At 41.1% G+C, this 17,303-nt stretch overlaps 1 protein-coding gene across 1 annotated transcript in view; it reads right to left on the reverse strand.

Moving 5' to 3' along the window:
* LOC140232541 (protein virilizer homolog) overlaps positions 1 to 7,862 on the reverse strand; it is a 47,741-nt gene extending 39,879 nt beyond the window's left edge. Inside the window, exons 1-7 of the mRNA XM_072312638.1 lie at positions 7,754 to 7,862; positions 5,439 to 5,571; positions 4,399 to 4,561; positions 3,506 to 4,237; positions 2,899 to 3,107; positions 2,498 to 2,637; positions 761 to 983 (exon numbers count right to left, since the gene is read on the reverse strand). Coding sequence (XP_072168739.1) covers positions 761 to 983; positions 2,498 to 2,637; positions 2,899 to 3,107; positions 3,506 to 4,237; positions 4,399 to 4,561; positions 5,439 to 5,571; positions 7,754 to 7,857 — 1,704 coding nt within the window. The 5' untranslated portion in view covers positions 7,858 to 7,862. The remainder of the gene's footprint in view (positions 1 to 760; positions 984 to 2,497; positions 2,638 to 2,898; positions 3,108 to 3,505; positions 4,238 to 4,398; positions 4,562 to 5,438; positions 5,572 to 7,753) is intronic.
* Between the last annotated feature and the right edge of the window lie 9,441 nt (positions 7,863 to 17,303).

Raw genomic sequence — 17,303 nt, forward strand, 5'->3', positions numbered from 1 at the left:
CTGGATGATCACAAAGTCTCACTAAAGTTGTCAGAGGAGAATAAATCCTTTGCTTTCGATGCTTAAGGATCAGGTAAAAATTTTGAGTACAATTAAAGGGATACTCTCACAAAATAACAGCTAAACATGATTGCTCAACTAACACGTGTTCAATGAACACCTGTAAAAGGCCATCTTGGCTGCATGACTGGAAGGTCACTGCACTTTTTCACCATGTGCCAGAATGTCACTACCTTCACATTGCAGCAGAAGAGATATTCAATCTTCTCTATGACCCTGGTTTAATGATATCAAGGACCTTCTGTCACTACAAAACTCCAGGACAAAAAGGAGCTACTTGATTCAAGCGTATGACTTTCAGAAATTTTGAATGTGTGGCTTTAAAACGGAGATCTCTGTAAAATGGCGTCCCTCACATGACAAAGATGCACATCTAAAGGTCTCCGTGCCAGTATCTACAGAGGTTTGCAATGATTGAAAGTTGCTGCAATTGTAGTTACTACAGTACTGACTCTAACAATCACATCTCGCTGGTTGCATGGCTGCTGTCATAGAAACTGCAATTACTGTAAAGTGGATATTTTCACACACATAACAGTTTGTGCTCAGTTGGGAAAGATCAATTTTGTGTGTTTTAAATTTTGCAGAATAAAAACACGAGTGTGTGTTTTGCTTGGGGGGGGGGGGGGGGGGGGGGCAAAGGCCACAGTATTCAAGGACATTCCTGATTTAGTACAGACTACCAAACCTCAAAACTCACCAGCAGCCTCTCGGTCATCGTCGGTCCAGCGTCACAGAGGAGTCCCACCAGCTTCATGCCCGCCTTCAGCTGCCTGATGTTGACTGCAATGGCCTGCTGGAGCGCCACATCGTAGTCCAGGGCTGCCACAGTCCAGCCAATGATCACTTTCAGGGCATCCTCACTCACATAGGCCAAGCCAACAGGGAGGTGCAACGAGAGCTCCTCCAATGTCGCTACCCACCTGTAAATAGATGCACAACAATGTACGCAAGAGTTTGAGGCAAATGAGAATAATACATTTCATCTTACAAGAAATTATTGCAAAGCATTTTGCATTCTTTCTTTTTAACCCTAATCAGGGTGGGCTTTTTTGGCTATGCTATATCGGGGGGGGGCGGATTCCGCCCCCCCTTCAGATCTCGCCTATGGAACGCGTGATCGCGCCGAAAATCGGCACACGCGACGCCCGCGACGTATACTATCAAAATGTATGGTTGCTTTCTCCGAAAATCTTTTCTTATATTTTATATTAATTAATTATTATAATTTATGCATAAAATCAGTTTTGGGCTCTAAATCACTTATTAATGCTCTAATTAAGCTAATTTCTTTTTTAAAATGTTTTTTGTATCATTCTCCTGAGACATATGATAACAAAAAATCTGTATCGAAATAAATTTCTTATGTATTTGATTGTTTTTTGAATTTCTTATGTATTTCTTTGTTTTTCGACCTTTTGTTTTTGTTTGTTTTTTGGCCAAAATTTGTCACAGACATTTTTCGAAGCTTTATTATGCTAAAATAAATTAATTTCGTCCATTCTAAGTCAAGATATGAATTTATATGTGAATTAATTGAAAAAACACAATTTGCATTGGATTTGTACACAAAATCACGTTTTGGAGCAATTTTGGGGTTGACAAATTTTTTTCGAACAGGCGTTGCGTCAAAACGGTACGCGCGGGCGCAACAATTTTGGTCTCAAAAGTTGCGTGATACTTGAAAGCAAAAAGTCATGAAACATCGCGGCGGGAGCTTATCGCGCTGCGAAGATATTGCGCGAAACGTCGAGGGGGGGGCAGATTCCGCCCCCCCCCCAGCCTGATTAGGGTTAAAACAAAACATGAGATTAACAATCATATGAAATGAAGAGGTATTTAAACATGTAAATAACTGTGTTAATTAAATACAGAAGTCGCAGGCATGCAGTCATAGAATGGCATGTATGAAATATATGGCATAACTGAATGAAGTTTCTGCATAATTCCAACTTATTGTGAATTACTTATAAAACTTCAAATCCATACACTTTCTGGAATTTGTGTTGTGGGGCACGGTGCCCATTTTTATTTATTTATTTATTCATTTATTCTTTTTTTTTTTTGGGGGGGGGAGGGGCATTCTATCACTTTATCAACAACAAGTTTGGTGACAAATTTGACTGTGCATTTTCAAGAAGAAGATGATAATGTGAAAAATTGGCCCCATTTTAGTCCTCCCGAACCTCACTCGTAAACACACTGGGTTATCGCATCTTTGCTTTATATTTCTGGTTTCATAGAGGAAGTTTTTCGTGGGTTTTCTTTTTTTTTTTAAGATTCTCTAATTTGGGGGTTTTACGCTCTGGCAAAAACAAACTTAGATACTGCAGTCATCAATGCACTCCTGTTTGCTTTCTACAACAAACAAACTCTTCCAACATCCTTCTGGTTTTAACAGATAAGCTGATAAAGTTTTGGCCTCTAAAACACTTACTTGGTGTTGTAGTCAGCTCCCTTCAGATCTTCCACCATCTCTGTAATGGCTAGAGCCTCTTTCGGTAATTCTTCCGGCTTGTTTTCCTCCATCTTCATCTTCTCTTCCTCATAGAACGTCAGGTCTGGATCAGAGTAAGTCTGTACAAACATATGAAACAAAAGAAAACATTACAAGAGGGGGGAAGGGCAGGGGGTGACCAAGTTCAATTATAACCCAAGGTTCTCCAAAATATGTTTGGCCAAAGGTGTTCATTAATAGGATATCTTGCTAATAAAGGAGAAAACAACTATCATATTGTACAAAAAAGTGTAAGTATAATTATGGTGGTAAAAGTAAAAAAAAAAAACAACCAAAGTCTGCCACATGGTGTGCTGAGAAAAAGAGCAGATGAAGCCTACCTTGAGGGGTAGCAGTTCATGCTGAAAGGGGTCGTAAGGGGTGATGTCTGGCCAGCTATCATCCTCCAGCCCCTCGAGGTCCACTCCCGCCTCCAGCAGTCCTCTCAGGCTGTCCACGTCCTCCAGCGCCTCCTCGTCACTCAGAATGTCCTCGTAGCTCTGGCCGATGCTGTCCATGTCATCGTTCTCCTGGGGTCTCTGTCTCTCTGCTGAAAATGTTAGAACAGATTCTTTACGTAAGGATCAGAGTCCTACGGTTATCTCCTCATTCTTCCCTTCGTTTCACTTTTAATGTAATACGATCACTACTCAAAGGAAGCTAAGTCTACGCACTAGAACTTGCAGGATTAGAAACAGTGATGTCACTCTTGCAAACCACCTGGAAAAGTTTCACTTAATATTCAGACCAGTTACATCAACATACTCCACAGCTAAATCACTCACATCTCAATGATACAGCTCCATGTTAAACTTTGCCCTAAACTCGCTGCTCTTACTTCTTGATTCAGGCATCAAGCATTTAACAGAACAAGGAAATATTACAAATTTTCTCTCCTTTGTGATCATCTACAGCAAATTCCTTTAAAAAAATCAAAATGGAACGCACCTTCAGCAATATTGTCGAGGTCCTGACGAGTATATTTCCTGTGTTGCGGCACTTCCTCTGGTGATAATGGCTCAAATAGTTCGGCCTCATCCTGGCCCCTATCAATTCCTTCTTCCTCGTCATCACTGCTACCCGCTCTTCCCCGTGATGCTTTGTCGCCACCATCCTCCCTCCCTCCTTCAACAAAGTCCGGCGATTGCAACTCGGGTTCTCCCGGTGGAGTCCTGGGACCACGGTGGATCCTCTCCCTCCCCTCCTCATGCCACTCTTCCTCGTTACCCTCGTCCCACCACGAATCGGTAGTCTCCCATCTCTCTCCGCCATCCCCATGCTCCGGAGGGGCAGGCGGCCCACCCTCTCCGGCTGATACATCCCATGACTCTTTGGTCTGCCACTCCCCTCTCCCTTCACCCGCACCTCCCTGCCACATGTGGGGCGGTCCACCATCCTTGACCTGAGGGGGCGGCGGCGGCTGCTCCCACAATTCTCCCCCGCTCCCGGCTGGATGGGGCGGAGAGGGCGTCCGCGGACCCTTCTTCTGCGGAATCGGCTGGGGCATGCTGGTGGTGGTGGGAATCGGGCTGGGCTCCGAGATGGGCTCTGGCTGGGGTTCGCTGTACCGTGGCCGTTTTGGGAGGGCTTCTCGCTCGTGTGACCAGGGCTCCCACTCAGATGGCTTGTTCTGCTCTGGTTGGTGAGGATGGACCGGCTCCGGTGAAATAACAGTCTCAACTAGAGGAATGAAAAAGAAAAATATTAATACTTCATCTCATGAGTACATAGTGTAAGATACTGTGACAAATGCATACATTTCCTAATCTACATTGCACACTTTACACATCTGTCAAAATAGATTTCAAGGGCGAGTAAGACCAGTCCTCTCTCTAACTTACTTGGCCTTTTGCTTGGCTGAGGTACTTGCTTCGGTGGTGGGGGAGGTGGTGGAGGTGGAGAGGGGGACCTCTGCGGTTTTGTGCCACTGGATGCTAGTTTTCCAATCACCATCAATGTCAGGCAAGCGTAGTTTCCCCGGACGACCATCCTTTCTGTTGCTTCCTGAATCGTCAAGCATGGAGATGTCGGCTTTTCTTATTCTCTTGATTTCATAATCAAGACATAATCACAATCACATCATCATTACTATCATCATCAACATCATCATCATCACCATCGTCGTCATCATCATCGTCTACATCACCGTCATCATGACCATCATCACATTACTAAATGTATTTTAACACAGTTACCCCTGTCACTTTCATCAATCATATTTAGAGATAAACAATATACATTTAAACAAATAAGATTATGATAAATATGTAAAAGATGAAAATGTAATTTGACTGATTCAAATGAAAGCAGCATCAAAGCAACAAATGAATTACAAATATCATCAGTGATATGACATTTAGAATGCTTCAATGAGGGCTTATATGGTATCTAAAGGGTGTCTTGTATGGTCATGCAGTCTAGTGCCTGTGGAAATGCTCTCCTTATCTCAGTTGTGCATAACAGGTCTCTTATTTCTCTTTCTCTCTTTTTTTTTTTTTTTGATAAACATTTGTCTATGACATTGCTCACGTCATATCATGGACATTATATATTACGCATCTTCCATGATCAAAATTAATCTCTTTCTTTCGCAAGTGTGTTGACTGGCCTTGAATATGAGTTGAGTTTCTCATACAAACATGACTGTAATATAAAAAAAAAACACAGTTGTATCAGATAGCCAAGTGCATTCATTACCATGCATTGTATGGTTGTATGCATCCATTAGCAACTTTAAATAACTATGGTGTGATGAGCCATGCTTTGTTCATTCAAACTGGTATCTCACCCACTGGTATTTTCTTCTTTTTTTTTGTTCTAACAAACAGCATCAACCCTATGCCTTACTGTGATGAGAAGAAAGAAAACAACAAGGTGACACCTTTGATTTCGTCAGAAGCTGTATGTCACTGCCCTCCTTGTATTCCAGTGTGCCAAGTCTCTCAAAGGTTGCGTTGGAGTTGCTCATGTTGTGAAAAAATGTCTCCAGTTTGAAGCTTGGAGGTGACGTTTGCCTACAGAAATCAATGTATGGGGAAGGAGCAACAAAAAAAAAAAAAAAAAAAAAAAAAAATCAACATTGTAATTTCTGCTCAAAATGCCAGCAATACAAATTCAACTTCATGTTCTATTCATCTAGTATTACCTGAATAATAACTGAAAATTTCAAATAGCACTTACAATTATTTCTCTAATTTGGTATACAATTGACTACATGTAGGTTACTTCTCCTAAAATGACTCGGGTTTGTTGACAAAATCAGAAGTATTCACATGTGTGCCTATTCCACTGTAAGTTCAGGATTTACAGTTAAAAAAAAAAAATCTTTATCCAAGAAATTCCTACTCTGTACGCTTTATGGATAATGGTCAAATTGTTATCATTGAAGTCCTATAATGTCTTACTCCATAACGGCCTTCAAGGGAAGATAAACCCCAAGAGCAATGTGGATTGAGTGAAAGCAGCAACATTAGTAGAACACATCAGTGAAAGTTTGAAGAAAATCGGACAATCGATGCAAAAGTTATGAATTTTTAAAGTTTTGGTGATAGAACCGCTGGATGAGGAGACTACTAGAGGTTATGACGTATGAGTGGACAACAATACCAAGAAAACATAAAGAAAATTCTACAAAAATTCATTTTTCATGAAAATTACAAATTCCATCAACTTGATATTGACATATGTTAAGGGCAGCAATTATTCCCCCTGCTTTCTGAAAGAGGTTGGTCCATTGCTCTTTCATAATTCTAGAAAAGTGAATTTTTGTTGAATTTCCTTTATATTTTCTCTGTATTGTTGTCCACTCATACGTCATATCCTCTAGTAGTCTCCTAATCCAGCGGTTCCAACACCAAAACTTTAAAAATTCATTACTTTTGCATCGATTATTCGATTTTCCTCAAACTTTCACTGATGTGTTCTACTAATGTTGCTGCTTTCACTCAATCCACATTGCTCTTTGGGTTTACCTTCCCTTTCATTCTTTGCATACATGTATGTTTCCATGCTAATCCATATATATTTGTGTCTTGGAGAACCAGTAGCATGGGGATATCATGTAATGGGAAGGCTGGCCAGACTTGGATATACTCAGGGAATCCCCTTTACGAATCATGAATTGTGAATACAAATTACGAATTTCAATAAATACAGTTCGACCTCAATTATCCGGCCTCCTTTTATCCGGAAATATCTATTATCTGGGCGCGTTCACGCAGTGAAGGACTTTTTTCTTCATCCAAAATTTGAGAACAAACAGTGACTTACATGGATGTATTTCACTAATTTCATAAGATGTGCATGATTGGTTTCTCAATATCTAATGAGGTAAAACATGTATGATTTTCACATAAAGATATACTTTATTTTTGTGAAGAAGGGACTACAATTTTGCGCAGGCTACATGTAGCATAGATTACACCACCACTGCAGAGTACGCTACCTGCCTAGCTGCCAGTGCACTGAGACGGCAGCTTGGACGGAAGCTATATACATTAACATTGTGTCTCCCATATCCGGCCAATTCGCTTATCTGGATGAGCGCCAGTCCCGACATGGCCGGATAATCGAGGTCGAACTATATTGCGAATTACGTTTCATCATCTATCTCTATTTAAGTACAAATGCAGTCAAAGAATCTTTACTGGGGTCAAATGTCACTGATGAGCAAACGCTTTGATGCACATACGTATGTATTTGCTGACAGCCAATTCCATTCTAGCAGGGTTGCACTCATCACATTCTTTCAATGTACATGTACCCAGGTGGGCAGCAAATAAAGATTGATATACTGTAAGAGTGGAAATTTTTTGCGGTGTTGAAATTTTCGCGCATTTCGCGCAACCAGAAACTTGTGCGAAAATAAAAGCACGCAAATATTTTTAGTTGCCGTATGTTTCAGTACAATGTTTTGATTCCGCGGAATTAAAAACACGCGAAACTCTTCTTAGCCAGTCAAACGCGAAAATTAGTCAAGCAAAAATATCCACTTTTACAGTGATCGAGTCAACCTTCCCTTCTCTCCCCATGCTATCGGGTCTTTAACCCGTTGAGGATGGGCTGATTTTGCTACAGCACACATTTTCCATAGACCCCTGCCCAAGTATACTCGGGACTCGTCCTGAACGGGTTAAATAGCTGTGTACATTCATCTATTCAGGTTCTCTCTCTCTCCGACAATGGCACCAGACTTACCCAAGCCTCGAGTCATCTCGGATGTTTGGATGGATGGCATACCCCCTTGGAATGACACGAACCTCAGTAATAAAGACTGGCATTGAGAAATGGACTAAGTCCATGTTCACATCCTGTTTATGAGAGGAAAAAAAACAAACGAAACGGGTCATCATCAGAACACTTCTGATGCCTGTGGTCGACACTGATGGTCCAAATCCATGCACTATATCCTAATGTAATGAGGTAATTTAAATGGCATACAGTGTGTGATGGACAGTGCAAGAAACAGTCACTTAACTCATCACAATGAAAGCCAATTCAACTCATTTATATTTCTGACTCTGTAAATTATTCTCACATTGGTAAGAAAGACAAGCTATGTCTAGCATATGAGGTGGACCACTTCACCAGGCTTTGGAGCTCAGTTGGGTTTGGCATCCTGTTCTTTGCATTGAAAGAATGATAGCAGGATCTTTAACAATGACTCACAAGTTGTTAGGCCCTACTCTCTCAAATACATTGGATACAGGACCTCCATTAGTATTGTCATGTTAGAAAGGCAGAGTGTGCCTTGCCTCTACTGGAGGGAACTGCATGGTGATAATACACAGCATTGTTCAGGAAGACTCACTCGGATTTAAACCCCTCCCGAACCCGAATCATTTGAATGAAAGGCAGATATACTACCGATCCTGAGCCACCGGCCACCTTGCTACCTGGCCCTGGGAATGGGTTTAGACTTAGTGAAGTCTATGAATGTAATGATGTATTGTTGCTGTAAATTTTATTTTTGCCTTTGGGCCGCAAACTCATGTTAGTGGATTGTAATTCATATTTGATTGGATATTTAGAGTAAAACTACCAGTTTTCGGCCACCCTCCAAAATGCAGACACTTAATCACAAGCCAGCAAATTCTATTGTCACAACACATGCATATCACATCATTTCAAATACAACTCTGTACAAGCACTGTCGTTAATGACAGGAAAGTCCCTTAGTCACCGCCCCATCTAAAATCCTAAATTTTGCTGTCAAAAATGCAGAATCGGCGCAACCTTTTTGAAGCGTGCACGAATTAAGTCCCATGTTAAGAATCAGGGTTGCCGAAAAAGCGCTAAAAATAAATTTAAAAAAAAAGTTCTGTTGCAAAATTTTTCACAATCGCAAGCACAGTGTGATAGTATCCTCAAAAACAAAAACAGAAAATGTGCAGGGGCTGCCGAGAATGTAAGTGCCGACTTGCTAAAATTCGGATATTAATGGGTGCCGCTATGTCCCCGATGAATTCTTGCACCATCAAAGAAGGTATGGCGCAGCGTATTTTTCAGCGGCCTTGTGCAGGCATTGACATTGAACGCGTCCAGATGGTGGAGAGACCAGAGAGATGGTGGATTATCAACTCAAGGTCATATTTTGGCATTTTGTAAAATTCTATGTTAAAAAAAAATCAAAATTGAGATTTAAAAAAAAATTTGATTTAGTCTAGATATATCAAACATAAATTATATTGTTGTAGGGACCCTAGATATGATTTTGTATGTATTATTGGTCAAAATTAGTGAAAAAAATATTGATATTGCAGAAAAGCTTAAGTGTCCTAAAACTAGTGTTTTTACTCTAGTAGAAGTCTATTTCTGAAATTCTTACAAAAAATCTTGAAATTTGTTTAGACCAGAGTTTGTAAATAAGTTGGCAATTGTGCACTTTATGGCCATATATTATCGGTGCGAAATTTTACCCTAATCGAGCAGTGTGTGCGAATTTGAGTACCTATCAGGCACCGCGGGTCGACAGCGGGTCTTCCGGCCCTGTACTGTGTACATGTGTGTGAGATTTCGCATTGGGATGCAGTGTGTGTGAATGTGTTCAACGTGCGTGTGCATGATGAAAGCTCTTACGGTATGCCACATGGTTCCTCTAATGCCCTTCCCTGTGCGGCGTGGCGTGATCGAGTGCGAGCAGACCCTAGACAAATAGGATGCTGTGCATTGGCACACAACGGAACACAACAAGTGGTAAACATTCGGGCTTCAATCATGATTTTACATTTTGAATGAATTTTGCGTTATATCCTAAGCAGGGAATCACTAATTAACCTATTGCAGAGGACATATGCCCACTCGCAGCCATGGCGAAATTATTCTGTGAAATAATTACAGTATAAAAAACCCCCCAAAAATCTAATCCCGATTCGTCAGTCTGTTAGTGTTTATTTCGTCTACACAGTTACCGTCCTGACCAGACGCCGTGTGAAGTGTGTATAGCTACCGCTTTACGGCCAGCCACTACATGGACACACACACACACAAGCCTCGTCCGCGTGGTTGGTTTGCGCGATTTGTGATGGGGTCGGATCGGGATGGATGAAGAGGAAAGAAAATATTCACGTAACTGTTGTGGTGAGTTGGCGCAAAAAAGCAAGCTAGGATGTTCAAAAATGGAATCTTTTGTATCACAGACTACTGCCAACTTTCTCACACTCTGTGCCATGATCATGGCAATTTTCTGCGATGCAACATTGTACATTTGTACATAACGTAAAGCTTGATAATCCAGCAGTGCACGGAGAGCAAAGGAACGCAAAATCGCGATCGCACAGTGTTCGATGTATCAGCTAGCTCCGCAGAAGCGCAGTGAGTGAGGCGGGCTTTTAGTGACCTTATCACTTGTCAAACAGCGTTCCATACAGCAAGAGAAGCTCGCCAGCTGCTCAGTGCATGGTGCCAATGGTGGTTCATAGGATATCACCTTGGCATATGTACGGCGAATGAGGTACCGATAATATAGCCCTAGGGCCGTAAAGACAAGTGCACAACAATTGCCAATAAAGTCTAGAGTCTAGATCATCTAACGTTAGACTAGATCTACTGAAATCCACTTGAACAAGCTAGATGGTCCTAGTAGTAGTAGACCATAGTATTTAGGTCTAGTACGAGTAGAGTCTAGTATTTAATTTAGATCTAGTCTAAGAGTAAGACATATTTTAATATTTAAATTTATTCTACTACTGACCTTAACCCCGTCGCGGGGCGCTGTAACACAGTAACACCCTTTACGGTACGTATTTGTCCGTATGGGGTCGCTTCTGCGGTTACTACTGACCTGTACTCTTGTCTCCAGCCGTCAAATGCATAGTGTGCACACTACCACTAGAATGCCTACTACCATGACTACTGAGTAAATTAGATCTAGTATAGGTCTAGTAGGTCCCTAGGCCCTATCTACTAACTGTTAACACTGCTAGTAAAATTAGGGTCCTACTAAGTTACAAGTTAGATGGTTCCCTACTACTAGATCTAGATCTACTGAATTTCCTAACTTTCGCTTGAACGGACTGTTGCCTAATCTTTTGTTTCCAATAGATGTACACTTCTATAAATTTACATCTAAATTAGCAGTTGCTAATCATTAGAGTCTAGTCGAACAACAGCTAGGCCCTAGATCTACAGCAGTGCAAGAGGGAGTTTCTAAACAACTCGACATGATTTTGAATACGTGGGACTTACCTCACACGACTCGTGCATTAGCGTGTCCACGAATAGGACCTCCATACTGCATTAAATCGCCGTTAGCTAGGCTTTGTGGATGTTATAAAGTAAGAGGAAACGTCACTAAATACTGCAGTATCCCTCTATCATCTACAAGCCCAAGAAAAGCTTCTGTTTGATGACATTTCTTTTCACGACTGCCCCTCTCACACAGGTTCTCTCTCGCTTTACACACAGATCTATGCCATACAATAAAGAGCGTGCGTGCGCGAGTACGTCTACTACGGACCGTCTTGTGGTAGGTAGGTCCTACAGCATGCATGTATTTTCTATAGATGGATCGATCTCTCGCTGGCTGGAGATCCAGGCATCATCACTCGACACCCTTGACTCCGAGTTCTTATATGTGCATGGTACTCTTGCATGGAGTGAGGAGTAAAAAATGGCAAAAATAAACCTCCCCATCCATAAAGTACGCGTTCTTAACGCATATTAGACTGATTTTCAACCACCCTCCTTTTTTGGTCAAAGTTAAGTTTCCAAATAATTTGATCAGTAAATCGAGAAAATGACTCCGCCGTCAATAATTATATTATTTACATACCAATTTAGTAGCTTTTTTTTTTTTCATGGATTTGCTGATGACATTACCTCTATTACTGCAGTGCGAGAATACACCACATCACCGCCGTTTTCCCTTAGAACCTAATCATGTTGTCATATTCAAACCAGTTTAAAAAAAAAATAGGCGCTTATGTTTGGTCTACAAATTACATTTCTTTTAAGTAGTTTCTCAGTCGATTAAATACTTAACTCATTTTCAAAGCGACATAATGCATAAGCTTGGTGGATGTATCAGGCTGTTACCCAAAGGACCGAATCACTTCCCCTCCCCCAGCTAAATACTGGTTAGTGATCAGGTTAGATAGAGATTAGGGTTAGGGTTAGGATTAGGTTCAGGATTAGGAGTAGGTTACGGTCAGGGGAAGGGTCTGGGGTAACGTATCCGGGCACTTACCCCCTGGGCAACCACCCTCCGGATAACTACCACCCGGATAATTACCCACCAGGTCTATTCCCCCTTAGGGCAACTACCCCCCGGACAACTACCCTCCTAGGGCAATCACCCTCCAGGGCCATTACCCCCCTAGGACAACTACCACCCGGTCATCTACCCTCCTAGGGCAACTACCCCCAATGGCAATTACCCCTAGGACATCTACCCCCCAGATAATTACCCCCTTGGTAACTACCCCCTGGATGACTACCCCCCGGATAACTACCCCCCAGATAACTACCACCCGGATAGCTACCCCCTGGATAACTACCCCCCGGATAACTACCCCCTGGATAACTACCCCCCGGATAACTACCCCCTGGGTAACTACCCCCCGGATAACTACCCCCTGGATAACTACCACCCGGATAACAACTCCCCGGATAACTACCCCCCGGATAACTACCACCCGGATAATAACTCCCAGGATAACTACCCCCAGGATAACTACCACCCGGATTACTACCCCCCCCCCCCCTTAACCATACCCCGAACCCTCCCCCCCCCCCCCCCCCGCCCCCGAAAGTTACCACCCGTTGTAATTTTTCCATAAGTTCATAACACCATATCAGAAGATGCACCTTCAAGCGCGCCGGAACACTTCTGGTTTTGGGGGGGCAAAATCTCACCGGGGGCACATTTTATGTGACGATGTGAGATCCTCGTCGCGGGAGCGAAGCGAGCGAGGGGGGGGGGGGGGGGAGAGGGGGATGCCCCCCCCCCCCACCCCCACCCCACCCCCCCCCCCCCAGGGAGCTTTTGTAAAACAGGGTACAAACGTCGCGTTTATAGACCATTTAAAAGCAAATTTCTAAGGAATTAAACATAGTGAAAATAATCAGTGCGAAGGGCTATGATTATTACATACGGGAGTACATAATAATGTGATGGTGTGAGATCCTCGGCAAGGGAGCGAAGCGACCGAGCGGGGGGAGGGTGTGGGAGGGGGACACCCCCTCCCACGGTAGGGACTTTTTGTATAAACAGGGTACAAAAGTCGCGTTTATAGACAATTTAAAAGCAAATTTCAAAGGAATTAAACATAGTGAAAAATAATAATCAGTGCGAAGGGCTATGATTATTACATACGGCGGTATAATTATGTGATGGTGCGAGATCCTCGTCGAGGGAGCGAAGCGACCGAGCGGTGGAGGGTGTGAGAGAGGGATTTTATAGAGCATTTTAAATTAATTTTCTGAGGAATTAAACATAGTAAAAGAAATCACTGCGAAGGACTATGATAATAACTTATGAAAACTTTTCATTTTACTATAAGTACGGGCAGAACGAGCGAGCCACTTTAACTTTGCAATTTATCTGAAATGTACTCATTAAAAGCTTAAACGTGACCGCATCGTTCGAACAATAAAAACTATTCTTATACTGCTAAAAAGCAAAGAAGAAAATGAAAAATGTAAGGTTTTCTATAGGTATGTTTTAGCGGGCACACTCGAGGACACGAGGCTACCATCTATACACTAAATTTACTCATAAGGTACTATTAGTGTATAGATACAATAATGTATGTTGTTATAGTGTATTATAATTTTCGCCCCGTTAGGGGCGAAAAATTTTGCATTTTTAGTTATGAAATTGCAACATTCAGACGAGAAATATGCCTTTATTGTTCATTTTGGTCTTTAAATCAGTGATCAATTATTTGTTACAGGGGGCACTTTGGGGGGGCAAAAACTCGTTTTGCCCCCCCAACATTTTGTTTGGGGGGGCAAGTGCCACCCCTGCCCCCCCGCTTCCGGCGCCCTTGTGCACCTTTCTCTTACACTGTCATCATTTACTCTTTTGGCTTGCCATTTTCTACCGTTATAACACATTAGACGATAAACATAAGAAAAGGAGAGTTGATTGCACTACAATTCATATTCCCTTAACATTAGCGAGGGACCCTTCGATTAAAGCCATAATTTCTGATAGGATCCGGGCACGGTCTTATAAAAGTTATCAGTCCTGATAAGCTGTCAGTTCCACACAATCACCATATCGTTGTAGGTCGATCAAAGCAGGTCCATGGTAACAAGTCAGTGACTCGAGCTTATCAATCAAGCAGAACCCATGGTTTTATTGAAATTATTAGAGACTAACAAGATGTCATAACTGGCAACTTTTATCAAACGGTGCCCTAATCTGTCATAAGAGTAAAATTACAGCTTGTTTTACATACAAGTAGAATTGTGCTAGTTTTCAAATTAAATGTTCTCGACACTGAAATCAAGTTCAAATAATAAGTTAGTCTGATTAGAAAGAGTAAAATATTACGAGTTTAACGGTATTTTTTTTTTTTTTTAATACAAAACACCCCTAGTTGTTAACGAAGTCTTTTGTCCTGCACCCTCTTTTTGAATAGATCATAGAGGGTTGTAGTTGACAGAATCCTTTTTGCATTATAGGGCTGCTCTGTTTTATCCCGGCCATTTCAAGAGTATTTTTTTTTCACAAAAATTTGAAACCTTCTTGGAATAACATGCTCTTTAATATTTCGTAAGGGGTTTCTAATCATCTCACCCAAAAGATGTTTAAAACCTGAAGTTAGGTCTCGACTAAAACCAGACGATATGAAAAAATGTTTGTTTTGTTGGGTTTTTTTTTTCCAATTCAAATAGCAAACGTTGTTCGAAAATAAAAATGAGAGACGTAATTTTCTGGGGGAGAGTTACTGTAAAAGGGGTGATTGGTTGGAGCCTAATTTTAATAAGGAGTAATTATCAAGGGAGGTATTATGCTCCGCGGTGATCATACCAAGGAGGTGACAATCTCTTCCCACATCCTTGATAAGTACTAGTTGTTAATGCCCATTGATGCAGTAGGGCAATTCTGAAATGAGTGTTAACGGTATAACAGTAAAATAGTTACAAAATTGATGAAACAATGCAAAGAAAGCAAATTAAGACAGAGACGAAGTACACAAATAAAGATACAGTGAACTCCCGTTACAACGAACACGGTTATAACGAAATTTCGTTATAACGAAGCAAAACTTCTGGTCCCAAAATTATCGCCATTAAAGTCTATGGTACAAAATTCGCTTATAACGAAGACGGTTATAACAAAATTTTCGTTACCACGCAGTCTTTTCTGAGCGCCACTGACAAAGGAAAACAAAAGAAATGTGCTCCTTTACAACGAAATGCGGATCGCATTCGAAAATGCGTAGCGGAACAAGCATTTTTATAGCGTCTCTGCATGCATGAGCGAACGCTTCACATCATTGTATGTTCACTCCGTGTATCACGCACAGTTTCCGAGGGGAACTTGCGTTATTGTAATACAATAATCTGAATTCAGATAAGGTGTGTTTCATTGTTCCGAAGTCCTTTGATACAAAACACACAGATTTTGATACAACTAAATGTCCGTAATAGTTCGGAAATGAAATATTAAGCACATTTTGGCGTTATTCCAAATTTTCGTTAATCCCATGATAAAATATGGTTCTTATTCTTATACGGTTCGTTAGTCCGAAAATGATAGGAATTCAAAACGTTCGTTAATCGGAACATTACAAAAAGAATCGTTAATCCATGGTGGAAAAAGGTGAGTACACTAACAAAACTTATGAATTGCAATCCTTATAATCGTCTTAAGATAGATAAATCTTCGAAATAACTAACCTGTCTAATTTTTTTTTTTCATTAACAAACTTTCTTCGGAATAACGAACCTTATTTCATTTCGGATGAAAAAGCCTTCGGAACAACGAACTTTCTGAATAGTGAACCTTTCTCATTTTTTTTTTTTTTTGATTTATAGTTAACCTTCAGAATGACGAACCTCATTTCATTTTCAGATCAACGAACCTTCGGAAAATGAACAATATATTATTTTAACTTAAATTATGAACTTTCGGAATAATGATCCTTCGGAAATGCGAACCTTCAGATAAACAAACCATCGGAATCCCGGGAATGACAAAACTTCGGAATAAGGAGCCTTCGGAGTAACGTAGTTAATAATAAAAAAAAAATAAAAAAAAAATAACCTTTGGAATATCGAACTGTAACCAAATCCTACACCGTCATTTTCTACACATGTGTGACAACACAAACAACTTTATGCTCTTTTTGAAATGTAATATTTAAACGAAATTAAAAAAGTACTCTCCCATTTCACATAGCTTTCCAACGTATGATGAGGATTCAACAAACAGAAATTTATTTTTATGCGTGGTTTCCTTCTTTTCGTTATACATTGCATATTATTACAACGATATTTCGCTTAAAAACAAACAAACAAACAAAACAAACAAACAACAAACTGTCGGTCCTGGGGTAGTTATCCAGGGGGTAGTTATCCGAGGGGGTAGTTATCCAGGGGTAGTTATCCGAGGGGTAGTTATCCAGGGGGTAGTTTTCCTAAGGGGGAATAGCCCTGGGGGGTGATTGCCCTAGGAGGGTAGTTGTCCGGGGGGTAGTTGTCCTAGGGGGTAATTACCCTGGAGGGTAATTGCCCTTGGAGGGTAGCTGTCCGGGGGGTAGTTGCCCTAGGGGGGAATTTTCCTGGGGGGTAATTATCCGGGTGGTAGTTATCCGGAGGGTGGTTTTCCAGGGGGTACTGTTCCTAGAACCCTGGGGTAATTGTCCAGGGGGTTAAATGCCCTATAACACCTGATAAATTCAGAACTTCAAAAGCTGCTTCATATAATTGGATAAGGTTAAACAAACTGTCTTTAAACTTGTCAAAATTTGTATATAATATGTCAATTATTCTTTGAATAGCCTTCTAAATGATATAATATATAGATAATACAGTTATAGATGTTTTGTCACATCAACGGAGTTCTTAAGTGTGATAATCGACAATAAACTTTTCTGGAAGACACAATGATACCGGTAAATGTTCCTAATATCTCGCTTATTGTCATGAATCAAAATTAAAGCCCAAAGAAAGTTCTGGTACGCCTGCAAAAGTTGTCAAATTTTGCTCCAAAATGTGAACGTATGCTTAGGAAATGTGCGGAATAACGCTGTAATAACAAGATATTCGATGGGTAACGACGAAAATGGGAAAT

This window comes from Diadema setosum, chromosome 9 (genome assembly GCF_964275005.1).
Source record: "Diadema setosum chromosome 9, eeDiaSeto1, whole genome shotgun sequence".
Lineage (NCBI taxonomy): Eukaryota > Metazoa > Echinodermata > Echinoidea > Diadematoida > Diadematidae > Diadema > Diadema setosum.